This window comes from Meles meles, chromosome 10, assembly GCF_922984935.1.
Source record: "Meles meles chromosome 10, mMelMel3.1 paternal haplotype, whole genome shotgun sequence".
In the NCBI taxonomy this organism is placed as follows: domain Eukaryota; kingdom Metazoa; phylum Chordata; class Mammalia; order Carnivora; family Mustelidae; genus Meles; species Meles meles.
Window position 1 is genome coordinate 3,268,016 of NC_060075.1, and position 15,228 is coordinate 3,283,243.

Here is a 15,228-nt window from a genome sequence, read left to right on the forward strand (position 1 = left end):
AGAGCTGGTGCCGTGACCTGCTGGCGGTCCCGCATACTGGTCCCCGGGCAGGACCTGCTCTGTTCTGGGACTCGCTCCCACCATCGACCAACACTGCACCTGCTGGCGGTCCCCCACACCGTGACTGCGCAGGACCCCCCCCCGTCCCCGTTCCGGGACTCGCTGCCCCCCGCCCCCGCACATCTGGGCGCTGGCCGGCCGCCCCCGCTGACCTTCACACTTGAGCAGGAAGAAGTCGGCGCTGTGGCTGAAGGACGCGCTGAAGTACGTGCAGTTCTCCACCAGGTCGCAGGACAGGCACTGCCTGTTGAAGGTGCCCACGGTGCTGGCGCTGGAGGGGCAGAGACAGCCGTGAGCCCCGCGGACAAGGTGCGGGCCCCCGGTGGCCCCGGAGCCCCCACGCGCTCCAGGGTCCCTGATGCCCCAACACTCGGATCCGCGTGCCCCTTCCTGGGGGCAGCCCCCAACTCCGAGGAGCTCGCAGCACTTCCAGTCCCCGGGGCGCGCTCTCTCCCCGGGGGCGCGCTCGGTCACCTGCGCCTTCATCCGGCCCGTGCGCCCCCAGCGTGAGGGGGCACAGTGCTCCGTGAGCTTATCTGGTACCTTGTACCCCGCCCTCTGGATTAGAGGAGCCGGCTTTCCAGATCTCGGGACCGTGTCCGAGCGCCCGGTGCTGGCGTAGGGCGCATCAGGACCCCGGGAGCCCCAGAGACACGGGCTGGACTGAACTTGGGCTGCACCCGGGGGTTTTCCTGCAGGGTGACACCGAGAGCTGGTGCTCCTCACTCAGTGGGGCCGGGGGAGCGGGAACCCCATGACCACGCTCGTCTAGCACAATGTCACATGAGGAAGGCCTGAATTGTGTTTCCAACCTGAAGATGCGGGCGGAGCCTAACGCGCGCCTGGGGGAAGTTCCTGCCTGAGCATTCTGCAGGGGAAGGGTCCACTCTGACCCCAGGCCCCACCGAAAACCTGTCCACAGCAGGATGATCCCTTATGCCAGACAGAAGACGACTTTCTGGCCTATGCGTACGGTAGAGGGAAAGGCATGTGGTCCGCCTTGATCACCTTCTGTCTGGGGGGATAGACTGAGCTACGTTATCTGGACAGACATGCACGGCTGCATAGAGAAGCCTGTGACCCTACGGCTTTGCCAGAGGTTTCTTCCTTCCAAAAGGACTCCTGCCTTTTACTCTCAGCATATGCACTGGCGGGTGGGAGGGGACACACTGGTCCCTCTGATGGGCTTCTCCAGGGTCTGCGCCGCGGGAAGGGGAGCCAGGCATCGGCTCCATCCAGACCGAGTCACCCTCGCGGGCCCTCAGGTGCACACGGAGCTGCCCGGGTGTGACGGCCACCACCAGCTGTCACGTCCTTCTAGTCGGGGAAACACCGAGGAGGTAAAAGTTGCCCTATTTCCACCTCTGGCGATCCCGTCTCAGAGTCCACCACCTGCTCCAGCCAGAACAGTCACTGGGTCGACCCTGAAGAGGGACCCACCCTAGGAAGGCCTCCTTTCCAAGATTCAGATGTCACCCTCCACCCTCCCTTCTCTGAGGTTACGGAGCTGCTGGTCACTGCGGGTGGGACGTGGAGACCGCAGAGCCGGCCTCCAGCACACGCCCCACCAGACTTGCCTCCCGTCAAGCCCAGTGAGAACGAGCCCTCCAAATCACACTCGAACGACGGTGAGAAGGAGAGACCCTCAGGTTATCAACAGGAGGAAGTGAGTTGGGGGAACTTGTTCGGCAAAAGCCGAAAAAGAAAACAAGGGCGCCTGGGTGGCTCAGTGGGTTAAAGCCTCTGTCTTCGGCTCAGGTCATGATCTCGGGGTTCTGGGATCGAGCCCCGCATCGGGCTCTCTGCTCAGCAGGGAGCCTGCTTCTCCCTCTCTCTCTCTGCCTCCCTCTCTGCCTACTTGTGATCTCTGTCAAATAAATAAATAAAATCTTTAAAAAAAAAGAAAAGAAAAGAAAAAGAAAACAAAAGCTCCCACCGTGGCCGACGCCGGTCCCCGTAGTTCCTGCTCATGCTCTCGGGACATTGCAGGGACGCCCTGGGGTGGGTTTGCCCAGCGCCTCCCCTCCCCTCTTCCCTGCGGCACAGGGCGCACTGGCCAAGCTGACCCCCCAGGCGGTGCCCACGTACCTGTAGAGCTGCCTCCTCCGGGGCAGGTCCTCCGTGCTCAGGAAGTAGCTGCAACGACCAGCAGGTGAAGAGGGTTGAGGGTGCCCTGGGGGCAGGCCTGCCTTCCACCCGCCAGGCCCCGGCGACACTCACTTCTCTGGGACTTTTGGGGGTGCGTGGGGACAGGACCCACTCCCTCACTCAGGCCCGGCCCTGTGGGCGTGCAGGTGGGGAGAGCCGGGGGGTGGGCAGGGCTGTGCCGGGGTCAGCGGGTCCCTGGACTCAGATGCGGAAATTTCTCTGCAAGACCGTGAGGCTCCTGGAGGGCCAGGCCCCAGCCAGGTAACCTCGTGAAGCCTGGGGCAATGACGTGGAGGTGTGGCGCTCACCTGCCCTGGGAGCTCGGGCGGGAGCCTGGACTCTGGTCCCAGCATCAGGGAGCAGCTGCGAGCAGCACCCGGCCCGGCCTCCGCCGTCTGAACTGAGCCCCAGTCCCCCGTCGCCATCAGGATAACTGAATGGCCTGGGCTCAGGGACCTGACCTCGCTTTGTCTCAGCTGACTTGTGTTTAGACGGGGTGGGAGGCAGTAAACGGAGCCCGTGGGGACGGCGGTGCGGAATGAGAGGGTGCTCACGGGCACTCTGCGCACTGCCTAGAACCTGCAAACGGCGGGTCTGGCCGCTCGGCTCCCTCTGCTCAGGGTCTCGCAACTTTGGAAGTGCGGACCTTGAGACCCTGGACCTAGGGAGTCCTGTGCCACTGAGCGGAAGGGCCCGGGGCTGGAGGCCGGCCGTACTCACATCTTATTCCGCTTCTCGTCGTAGGACAGGATCTTGGTCACGTCCCAGTCTCCGGAGGTGATGGACTGTATGTTGTCATTGCTACTGTTGGGCTGCAATACCGGACAGGGTGTGGGGGAGCTGGCCAGCCCGACCCACGCTTCGTTGCTAACCCCGCATCCCGAGGGGGGTGCTGTTCCCCCCCCCCCCCGATCTAGCCCGTCCACGGAGCCTCAGCCGACAACCCCTGGGCCCCAGCCCTCTCCCCTCCTCTGCAAGTCAGCAACACAGGGACCGGCAGAGTCTGCGTCTATGGAAATTGTCGCCCACGACTCCCACGGCCATGCCTCCACCCGCGACACACGTGTCCCACGAGAGACAGGAACACCGCCCAGCCCGCTGAAGCTGTTGTTTGCAGCGCGTGACTCTCGTTACCGGAGTCATGGCTACAGGGAGACTGGAGGGAGGAAAGAGAGGAAGATGGGGAAGGGAGTGGAGGGGGGCAAGGAAACAGAGAGGAAAGGGAGGCAGGGGAGGAGGGAGTCAGGGGAGGAAGGAGGGGGACGTGGGTGTGGCGCTCCCGGAAGGCTGCGCCCTGAAGGCGTTAGACCCACAGGCCTGGGACAGAGGGCAAGGGGACAGCCCAGCAGACGGGGAGGAAGACACTAGATCGTCATTCAAGGTCTAGACCTGGGTTCTCGGGTCCCACCGTCTGCTGTGACCCGCAGAAGTACCACCCTATCTCTGAGCCATAACAGGAAGGGCCAACGTGAGCCGCTGCCCTGAGCGGGACCCCTGGACTTCACGAGCCCCATCCGGGAGCCTGCCTTCCACGTCCCGACCCTGGGGCTCGCTCCGGGGCCCTTGCCGGTGACAGGGACGCAGAGCAGCCACCCTGAGGGGCTGTCACCCGCACGGCGAGGTCTGGGAACTGTCGGGACTACCTGGGACGACGACACGGTGATGTGGTAGAATTTTCCTTGTCCCCCCTGCGGCATGGCTCGCACAAAGAAGAACTTTCGGCCGTCCTTGGAGAACACCGGCTCTTCGTTCTGAGGACGAAAGCCAAGGACACGGTCCATAAAAAGGTTTCACTGTGAGGAGGTTTACCGTGGCAACAAACATTTTGAGATCCATCTTCTCTGTAATTTCTAATGAGGGATCCGGGGGGAAGAGTCAGAGGTGGTTGCAGCCTTTACCCCTCCTGGGGAATCGGGAGTTAGACCTTCTCTTCCAGGAGGGACACTGAGGAATCAGCAGAGACAGACAGAAGGACGGCCCATCGCGAGAGAACACCCCCAGGGTGGGCTTGTGCATGCACTGGTTCACGGGACAGAGCTGGCCCGCGGCGTGGGAGGCTCAGCGTTAGCCCGGCGCGGGCACGGCTGGCATCCGTGGGGGGCGGTGGGGGCCGGCACTTGTCACCCACCACGACGAACGCAGTTCTGAACACTCCCACGTCTGATTTTCCCTAACATGAATTCTACACGTCCCGTCCTGGCTTTTGTTCTTTTATTTCATAAAACCCATTTCGCACTGAAGGGCCCAGGAGGGAGACAAGTAACAAGAGCGAGAAACAGCAAACAAGGATGTGTTTCACGCATTCTGGGACGCAGAGGCAGGGAACCGTCCTCCCAGGGACCTCTGACTCCAGGCGCGGGCTGGATGGGGCCCACGGGTGCCGGGATCCGCTGCCCTCCCGGGGGACGGAGGTGCAGGCTGGGTTCAAAGCCGAGGCCGGCGGCGTGCTGCCCCCATCTCAGCGCACCCCCAACCCCCCAACACACCGGGTGGCCCCAGGGTCTGGCCGCCACCTCGATGGGGAAAAGGCATTTTGGTCCAGCAGCTGGCCGACCTCTCCAGAGCTCCAGCTGGAAGTCCCCACCCGTGAACAGCAGCGAGTCGGCTACGAGGCGTGTTTTCGGACTCAAACAGCTCCAGCTAACGCGGGCCGAGCTCACGGGACAGACGCCCCAGCTGGTGCCGAGCGCGCGTCCCGCGGTGAGGGGACAATGTGACGCCCCGGAGAAATAAACGAACGTGTGATTAACGTGACATTTAATCTTCATGAACATCTGCAATAAAACGAAACCTTCAACCTGCAAATGCTTGTCTTCCCGTTTAGAGCAGGCAGCGTGGTATTTAAGCGCGGAGGGAACGGGAAGGCGAGCGGCGACTCTGGCTTCTAAACGTGCTCCTATTTGCCAAGGGCGGGACGGATCCTGCAATATTGCCTCGGTTTTCTGGGGGAAATGTTTGCCCTTTTGGCAGAGGAAAATTCTCCGAATAAAGGTAGTAAGTAATTAGTCCCGGCCAGGTGCTTTGCTGTTACGCCGAGAAGGCCCTCGCCCGGTTGATGTGGTCTTTGCACTGGGGAGGGAGCGTGTGCCCGAGCCTCCCTGAAACCCGGTTTCTCGGGCTGTACCTGTGTTCTCCGCGAGAAAGCCCAGTGGGTTTTGAGGAGGGGACCCGGACGTTAACCCTGCTTCCAGCTCTCCTGGGCTTTGGGGGAAGCTTTCGAGTCTCTCTGGGCAACAGGGAGCCTACGTCTTTCCACGCCACTCGCAACACAGCAGTGCAGAAGGGGACGCCTCGTGAGTTCTCCATATCGTGTCTGCCGGTTCTTTCCAGAGAGTGGTCAGATACACTCACCCTGCCATTCTCCCAGCCTGGATCCTGAAATCGCAAAACCTAAACTCTGGTAAAAGCTGAAAGACGGTCAGACCCCCTGGCCCATAGGACCAACTCTTCAACCAGAGGATGGGTTCTGGGCTCTACCCCAAATCCTTGTGGATCTGCATCAGGACGGCATTGCCAAGTCATGGCTGGTGGTGACGGAGTGTGTGTGTGTGTGTGTGTGTGTGTGTGTTGGGGAGGAGGCAGCCTATTCTTCTGGAATATTTCTAGGAGAGAGAGAACCAGGTGGACCTCCAACCATGGGACACGTACACACTCGCCTCTTCTTGGCTGGCTCATGGGGAGCCCCACAGGGTCCGTGTTTTGGCCTCAGAAAGCACAGGGGAGGAGAAGAGAGGGAGTGGGGGCTCGGGTCTGCTCCAGCCCACCCCTGTTCCCCTGGCAGCCAGGGATCAGAAGACCGTTGATCTAAGCAGACTGGTAGATGGGACGTCCCAGACTCTGGTTCTCTCCAAGGACACCATGCCCTGCTCGAGCTGGTGTAGTGTCTGGGCCTGGGACAGTGAGCACGCAGATGTCGGCCTGGAACGTGTTCCTAACTTACTCCAGGACCTCACGGAATCTTGAAGGATTCGCAAATGCTACAGATTATTTTGTGAAAGGCAGGGTCCATCGAATCCTTTAGGAATCATCTCTTTGAAAGGCATGTCATGAGACGCTGTTGAAACTGGATTTTCCAACTGCCCCCGGAGGAGCTCTGTGTTACTGATGCCCGGGGAGTGGTACCGTAGGAATCAGGGCCTCCCCATGCTCCCCGGACCAGACCCGGGAAGCACCAGCTTAGAGGAAGCGATTCCTTTATGGGACGTGTTCGCTTCCACTCAAAACAGCATCCCGTAGTCTCCAGCGGCTGTTTTAAAAACGTTAGCTGTTTGCTCAGTGAGTGCCTTCAAGTTCTAAAAGTTGTAATTCTTTGTGCTACTTTTTTAGTGCTGACTTGGTTTTGCGGGAAGGTCTGGTTTCCTAAGTCCTATCTGGGCTGTGTGTCTGGAGCGTGGATGGTGTTCGCGGGTAGAAGACAAGACGTGCTGCTGAAAAACACAGAAACCTCCCGCGTGGACGGTGTCTCTGCGGCGCCGGTGGAGAGGCCCGCCAAGCCGCTCACCCTGCAGGCTGTGGGCCCCGAGGACCAGCCAGGATGGTGGGAGGTCGGGGAAGCCACCGTGCAACCAGCAGGCCCCCTCTCCCAGAGAGTAACACGTCGCTGGGCCGCCGCCAAGAGCCCCCCCACCCCTCCTACTCACACACGGAAGCTGCCCACGACTTCAGGAGGTCGGGGGTCCCAGCGCTGCCCCCTCAGGTCACACTCCCTTCTCCCTGCTCCAGCCCTGCCTACCACTAACACTCGAACACATTTCCTGAACATGTTGTAGGATGACTTCCGTTGGCCGCACGTCGGCGCTGGGCTCTTGTGAGCCTCTCGTCTTCTCTGCCCGGTGGGTCTGTGAGAGCCGCAGCTCGAGCAGACTCATTTAAAGAAATGTACTGGGTTCAAATTCACGTAAAGTAAAACAAAACATTTTAATGAAAGTAAATGATTAAGTGGTACCTAGTACTCTCACGATGTCGGGCAACCAGCACCTCTCTGGTTCCAGAACATTCCCATCACCCAGGAGACAAGCCCAGGCCCTCGAAGCTGCTCCTCCCTGTCCCCCGCCCCCACCCCGGCGGCCAGCAACAGCTCCGTGAACTCATTTATTCCAACGTCTCCTGGTCACGGAATCACATGGTGGGAGTCCTTTTGTCTGGCTCCTGTCCCTCCGCAGAACATTCTTCTGCTCAAGATGGCCAAACGGGAGAGCCGGCCCGAATGCCCCTCGACAGATTAACCAGCTGTGGACTATCCAGACAACGGAGCATCTCTGAGCCCTGACAAGGAAGGACATTCTCGCGCTTGCTAGCGGGGGGGCTCAGGAGAAGGACCTGATGTAAGTATCAGTGGACCAGACGACCAGATAGACAACGCGTTCTCTCCTGATTCTTCCCGTCCACCTCCCTGACGTTTGTTGGATGCAAGAGGACCACCAGCACGCACGTGTGGTATCCGTGCTCACGTCGCGGGGCTGGGGTCTTCCGGAACTTCCCAGCACGACGCTGGCCGCGTTCCCAGCTCCCGCTGTAGGGCCCTGGGGCCCTTGCTCGTTCTCCGCATCATCTCGGCTTGGGCTTGGCAGCCTGACTTCCACGCAGGAAACAGAAGTGGGCACTTGGGCTCATCCTCTTCTGGGGAAGCCTGGCAAGGAGGAGTCCTGGAAGCAGTCGGGCCCCCCGTGAGGCTGCCCCCCGGAATTAGTGACGGGAGGTGGGGACAGACCGTCCACTCCACACAGCGGAGGGGTCGGCGGCGGGTCCCCGACCCCGGTCGATCACGTCAGTGAGGACGGACGCCTGCGCCCGCTGCACCACGATCCCTGACCCTCCAGCCCGGTCAGCCGGTGCTCCTGGCAGGAGGCTGGGCTGGAAGGAAGGAAGCTTCTAACACTCTCTCGCCTGCGCTTTGACGGGGTGCGGGTGAGACGAAGCGACAGAAAACACCGGTGCTGAGGGCGTCGCGATTTTGTGGCAGTTTGACCGTTTTTGTTGGGGCAGAGGCTGTCCCCGTCGGCCTCTCCGACCTCCTGAAATCCCAGGCCCCCAGAGCTTGTCTAACGGGCATTTCTGACCCACGTCACAATGGGAAACCCAGGGGGTGCTCTCGGCCAGGTCCCCAGGAAGGCTCAGGCCGCACCACTGTGGGGTCCGCCTCACCTGGGACCCCCGAGAGCACGCAGAGAGAAAAGCCGAGAACGATGTCTCCTTTCCTCTGGCTGGGCAGAGCAGACTGCGGCCACTCCTCTGGCCTCCTCACGGCCTCCAAAAGGCCGTCCCTCTGACTGAGCCCCGAGATCTCACCCAGAGAGCTCAAGGCCATCTGCCGTGGCCCTGGGGTTTTCGGTCATGTTCAAGGCCACGGGGAGCAGGGGTGAGATGGGCCGAGCAGCCCACGCCGCCCACCGGGGCTCGAAGCTCCGCGGCTTCGTGGGGGTTGAACGGAGGAGCCATTTGGTGGTGAAAACCCGGAGGCCAGCACGGTGGTGGCGAATCGGGCGGCCGGCGCAGACAGAGCGTGGGAGCTCCGACTGGAGCACTTACCTGTCTGTGGAGCCAGGCTTCGCTTTCATCCTCGTGTTTCTGAAACGGAACAAGGAGCATTAGAGAAAGGACTTCTTGTTTTTGCACGTTTTGTGCCTGTGACCAGCTGGTTGCGAACAGTTCGATGCCCCTCGATGGTGGCTGTGCAAGCACAGACAGGGCCTCCGCCCGCCCAGGAGGCAGCGTCCCAGCCCCGCACCGGTGTCCCCGAACAAGGAAAACGTCACTCGCCCCAGCAGCGAGGACCATGTACTCATGGCGGGCAGGAGCCCCTGGAAGCCAGTGCATTTCTACCCCTGGGCCCAGGGTCTCGGGTGCCACGTTGGTGCAGGGCGTGCGTGTGTGTGTGTGCACGTGTGGACACCTCTCACACGTCCAGTTCACAGCTCCGAATGACAATCCTGGCAGCCCAGAACAGTACAAGGACCGAAAACGTACATGAGAAGTAAATCTCCCCGAGTGTGCGGAAAGAGGCACAACGGGAAACAGAAACTAAACAAAACACCAGCTTGACAGCTGCACAGTGGGGGCCTGCTCTCCGCACTGCTCTGACCTCCGGCTGCCGGGCGTGGGGTGGGGGGTCCTGCCCGTGGACCAGCGGCCGGAAGGGGATGCATTGCTGACACGCATAGGTCGGGGCACAGAGGAGACGAAGGGTACAGAACCAGCAATTCCCAGCCTCTGGCCATGTGTCTGTCCTTTCTTTCCTTCCCTCCTTCCCTTCCGTGACCCCATCGGCACAAGCTGGAGTCCGATCTCCATCGCATCAAGACCGAGGCACATCCCCGACCTACGGGGGTCATCAGATCGCTGAGCTCACCCCGACACTGCTTGGTGCGGGAAGGGCTGTGCCCCCGCCCCCCACCCCAAACACAGCAAAGCGGCTCTGCAGGGGTTTTCTCCCCAGTTGGGAAATAGAAATTTATGGTCCTAAAGGAGCTTCTGAAAGACGTGCCTGGGTTGATTAATGGAGTTTAATGGATTTTTTTTAACCTGGTACTAGGAGGTCAGCCTCTTAGGGCTCGCGCTGCAGGGCGGGGATCTGAGCCCACGCGGCAGAGGGCATGCCGGCTGCAGGCCACGGGCAGTGGAGGGGCCGTTGCTTTGACCCGCCCGGCGGCCAGGCTCCCATTCGGATTTCCATTCTTTCTCTCGGCTTCTGCACGTACTTCCCACTTCGTCTTCCCTTCGTTTGCCTTCCCGGACTTCACAGTAAGTCAGGCCGAGGCCCCGAGGGACACTGCTGGCCTCGCCGGTGCCCTCAGAGGTGGATGCTGGCCCACCGGGCGCTGACCCACGCAGGGGTGCACCTGCTCCGGGCGGGCGCAGGACAGAGCCCACCCAAGGGGAAGCTGGGCGGTCGCGCTGGCCCTGCCTGGGTCCCCGGGCCTCAGGCTACCCCTTGCCCTCTCTGATGTCCACTGGAGAACGAGGGGTTGCTCGCGGTGAGACAGCAGCGGGCGCAGGTAACGGGGAATAACACATCCACGGACCGCTGAGTGTGCCCTGGTCCCAGGACAGGACTCCAGGGTCGCTGAGCAGGGAGCCCGGAGGTTTGCGGCAGTGCACGACTCATCCACAAGGTGGCAGCAAAGCAGAGGCCAGCGGTAGGTCCCCACCCTGGTTGGAGCCGCGACCTAGCCCACCCCCCAGATTGCGACCTCCAGGCTGCCCGCCATCCGTCCCTGACCCACCCCCTTCCCGTACCTTTGTGCAGACCCCAGTGGTGGCGTCGCAGAGGGTGAGGATGGACACGTTCTGCGCGCGGCTCAGCCAGTTGACGGCGACCTTGGTGCTGGTGGCCCACTTCACCATGGTGATGTAGTACTCCCTGCGGGCACACAGGCACGCCGCGTTAGCAGTCTTGGCCACGGCCACCCGCAGCCCCGCGCCTCCCGGCCCGGGACGCTGGGGCCAGCAGCGCACGCATGGGGGATGCCCGCGGCCCCGGGGGTCTGAAATGGGGCTCCTGGACCCCGTGCGCTGATGTGGACTCTGCGGGAAGCCGGGTCACCGGTGCGCAAGGAGCCCTGCAGGAGTCTGGTTCTGTCCGGGCTTGGGGCTGCGACCACCGTGCGCTCCGCCCAGCACCCAGCTGCCCCTCCCCCGGAGGGCGACCGGGTCTCCTGCTGTCCCATGGGTTTTATAAGTCAGGCTGCGCCCCGAGGACCTATGGGCTTGGTTTTGCCGCCCCAGCCCGGGGCAAACTTATACCTCCCTGGAGGCAGCAAGGAGGTCACACAAGGCAGCAGAGCGAGACCGGGAGGGGCTGGAGAGAGAGGTCCTTGCGGGGCGTGAGAGGCCGTGAACACACACCAGCGAGCGGAGGAAGGCGCCGTGCTCCCTTTGCCTCTCCCACGAAGGCACAACGCCCAGGGGACGACATTCGCCGGCTAATTAGGGAAATCGGGGCATGGCTCATACCCTAGGTATCACATGCCTGCTTTCCCCCGAACCTGGAAATATCAGTGTTCTAGGCTACCCTGTACCTCGCATGGACGGGGAAGGGGGGCGCTCCTGGGGCTTCTGGTAATTTATTCAACCACCCAGAGCCCTTCGAACATGGGATTTTTAGGGAAAAAAAAACCATGTTTACGAGGAAGAAGAAAATACCAAGAAAACAAGTGTACAGAAAGACTACCCCGAGGAGAGCTCCAAGAATGTTCCAGAGGCCCGCTAACCCTGTCCGTCACCTGCCCCATCTATCTAAAATGAGATCTATTGCTCAGAATGACGACTCTGTGGTCTTACACGATCCTTTATCACCACCGACGGCAGCACGTCCACCAGACAATGCCCGGCAGGCTGGACAGGCACGTGAGTGCGCCCACTGGTTGTGTTCAACAGAAAGGCCTAAATCACCAGGGGCTTTCCACTAGGCTTGCGTTAAGCACGCAGGAGATTAAATTGTTATGCTCCCGTTTCTCAAATCCACCTGCTAATCAAAACTCTGAATGACCGAAGTCAAGAGTTGGCTCAGGCCGTCCCCTCCCCTGGCTGGTTCACAGTCTTGGTCCATCTGCTGGGGATGCGGCTGGTGAGGATGTCACTTGGGCATAATCCAGGATTTTCGATGTTCTCAACGGCTGTGATTTTTGAAAGAGGGCCAGATCCGCTCCTGCCTATCGGCACCGCAAGCCGCCGGGCCTGGGTCCGTGTGTCTACAGGACCTGCCTTCTCTCCCAACAGCGTCAGGCCTCTGCTCTGACAAGGAGCACGGCCTTTCAGCAGGATCTCGCGGACTCTGCCCTGCCCGAGGGCGCGGAGCCCATTTCTACTGTGAGGTTCGATGGGCTCCCTGAGTATCTGTGGGCTCGGACACATTTCTTTATCTCGGCTCTTCAGAGTAACTCGGGGTCTGTGCCGGCCCCTGCTTCTCGAGTAACACTTCTTATTTCTGAACTGCAGCACAAACAGCCCTCGGTCCCTGCTCGTGGGTGCTAGAAGCCGCTGGCTGGCGGGGCCACGGGGACAGATGCGAGGGAAGCCCTGTCATCCCGGACCGTGGGCCTGTCAGACCCGGACGATCACATCGGGGTGTGCTGTGGCAAGTCACGGTGACGAGCGAACATGCTTCATCTGGGTGAAATCCAGGAGAAAGTCAGATCTCCCGGAAAGGAGTTTTTTTCCTCCCATGGCCTCCACACTGGTTAGGGAGGACCCCGTCCTTGGAAACACTCATCTGCTCTCTGTGTCTTTCTAGGTCTTAGGGTGCTGTTCTGCACAATCTTCATATTGACCCCATATAAGTCTTTCTCTCCTTTACTCCCCGAATTTGTGATCTGAGGCACGTTGTAGACAGGAAGAAATAATTGCATGACAGGACAGTGACACCTGGACCCACTTGGCGTGTTAGTGGGGACGCGGGCAGGGGCCCGGATGAAGGGCTGGTGCAGTGCACCCGGGGAGCCCGCGGGCTTTGCTTCCGCACCTTGATGCGGAACTTGAATCTGCGGTCCTTCGTCTGCGTAATATGAACTTCAAACAAACTGGTGGCACCCTTAGAGATTTTGTGGCGAGGAAATATAGTGAGAAATTCTTTTTAGAAGTCTAGAAACAATAAAAGTTATGAAGGACTCCATAAAGACAACCGAATGTATCTCTGTACACGTAGGCGTGCTGCCTCCCTGTGGGGCGGTTTCGGGACCCCCAATCGTGTTGCCTCAAGACCCTGGGGACCCTTTCGCCTGAGCCTCCTTCAGGACGTCACACCGACCTCATCCCCTGTACAGCAACACCTTGTCTCGAACCAACGTTTCCCCAACCCACGAATTCCATCCGTGACTGGGCTGCATGCCAAGGACGTTCCGGCTATTTAAAAAAATCAAACCAAACGCAAAGATAAAGCGCGGTCAGGGATGGGTGATCTGAAAGGAGCCACCAACTCCAGAGCCTCACGAAGGAGTAACGCTCGGGAAAGAAGGACGCTCTTTCATGATGCGAGATCTGGAGTCCCACCACGTTTGTGGAAAGGAAACTATGACCTTCACCCATTTCCAAAATTTTCCTTAAGAAGAAATCCACACGTAGATAAGAAAAGTTCTCCTGGTTCCTTCCACACTTCCCATTTTCTCCAATTTCTAAGCTGTTAGCTTAATGGTTACACGCAGGAAACAGCGCAGACCGGCTACGGGGCTGGTGGCAAGGACCGAGGCGATGTCCGTCGGGCTGCCGATGGTGGTTTAGGGGGACGATCTGTTTCACAGTCCCCTTTCAGCGTGGACTGCACGGTCACGCGAGGGTCTCCAGCACTCAGTAGCATCCGGTTGGCAAATCTGAGGTAGCCTTTACCAACTTAGTGTGGATGTGCCTCTAAACCACACACAAAAGAGGCGTAAAATCACGATACCACTAAAAGGGAGTGTTGAAAACCTCCAGCAACCACGGCACAGAGAGAAGCGCGTGAAGCCACCCCACGGGCTCCCCACCCCGTGTCTCACTCTGCGAGGCAAGTGGGAGAACAGGATCCTCCTCCCAGGGTTTCAGGGGTCTCGTCCCCCCTCAGGAGCCCTGACCTTGCACCACCCATAGATCCGGGAAGTCAAACCTTTGCTACGTCCGTGTTACAGAAGATCGTGACTTTTCATAGATGTCTAATGGCTTAGAATGTCAAGAAAAACCCACAAAAAAATTATAAAGAAGGCAGAAGAAAACATTCGACTCTGCCCGGCGGAGGCTCGCCAGATGGATACGGGTGAGATTCAGTCTTCTGATTCCATCGGAGAAGGTTCAAGCGGCCCCCAAAGTTCAGAGTCAAAAATAACCCTCCCGTGCCATCTGTGGCCGGGTGTCAGGCGTGGGCGGCTGTCTCCTTCCTGAGGTGGAGAACTGCAGAGGTCGTCACACAACCTGGATGAAGGAAAGGGGGAATTATGCCAACAGCATAAGAGCAGAACAGATTGGGACGCCCCGGGGGCTCAGTCGGTGAAGCGTCTGCCTTCGGCCCAGGTCATGATCACAGGGTCCTGAGATCGAGCCCGGCCTCAGGCTCCTTGAGCAGCGGGGAGCCTGCTTCCCCCTCTGCTTGTGAGAGTGCGCGCTCACCCTCTCTCTCTCTCTCTCTGACAAAGAGACTCTTTCTTGAAGGAAAAAAAGAAAAGCAGAACATGACCTTAAGGATATAGGACCAGACGAAGAGGAGGGATAAAAGGTTCTGGGGAAACCAGATCTGAAGGTGAGAGAAATTGGACTCAGAGACACTGGGGGAAATTTGGGAAGCTCTCCCGGAAGGCAGAGGAAGTTGCCACAGAGGCAAAAAGAAGGAACAGGGACTGTTCTCCTGTCCCAGATGTGAGAGCTTATTACAAGCTTATTATTAGTTTTCTACTTTTGCATCAACACGGACGGGACTGGAGGGGATGATGCTGAGTGAAATAGGTCAAGCAGAGAGAGCCAGTTGTCACAGGGTTTCACTGACTTGTGGAGCGTAAGGAACAACATGGAGGACATGGGGCAACGGAAGGGAAAAATCAAGGAGGGTGGAGGTCGGAGGGAGACGAACCATGAAACCGTGGACTCTGAGAAACAAACTGAGGGTTTCGGAGGGGTGGGGTGGGGGATGGGTGAGCCCGGGGTGGGTGCCCGGAGCACTGGCTGTCATACAGTGAGTCATGGACCCTGCATCATAAATTAATGATGTCCGGTATGTGACTGACAGGACACAATAAAAAAAAAGAAAAAGAAAAAAACCAACGTTTTGGACGTTGGACAAGGCCGAGTCTGTGACCAGCTCATGCGGGGACTCGGGGGAGGGGCTCCCGGCCACACGGAGTCTGCAAGAATGAGATTTTCCTTTCGAGCTCCTGATGAGTCGACACGACAAGAAAAGCGGACAGGAGAGGGCAACGCAGCTGCAGACGCTCCATGAATTAATTACCTAGCCAGTCCATGAGGATCTAATTACACATGCAAGTGATGAGATCGGACGGACGGGATCTCCGGTCCCAGCTACAGATGCTGAACATGGGCGGGACAAGACTCTCTGGACCCAGC

General features: G+C 59.5%; 1 protein-coding gene across 4 annotated transcripts in view; it reads right to left on the minus strand.

The window, feature by feature from the left end:
- The window catches only part of DPP6 (dipeptidyl peptidase like 6), an 864,911-nt gene that overhangs the window by 63,050 nt on the left and 786,633 nt on the right, over positions 1-15,228 (minus strand). For all 4 annotated transcript variants that reach the window (XM_046020968.1, XM_046020970.1, XM_046020967.1 and 1 more), the window contains exons 11-16: positions 10,444-10,567; positions 8,737-8,775; positions 3,852-3,959; positions 2,929-3,020; positions 2,149-2,196; positions 213-331 (exon numbers count right to left, since the gene is read on the minus strand). In XM_046020968.1, the coding sequence (XP_045876924.1) occupies positions 213-331; positions 2,149-2,196; positions 2,929-3,020; positions 3,852-3,959; positions 8,737-8,775; positions 10,444-10,567 (530 nt within the window). The remainder of the gene's footprint in view (positions 1-212; positions 332-2,148; positions 2,197-2,928; positions 3,021-3,851; positions 3,960-8,736; positions 8,776-10,443; positions 10,568-15,228) is intronic.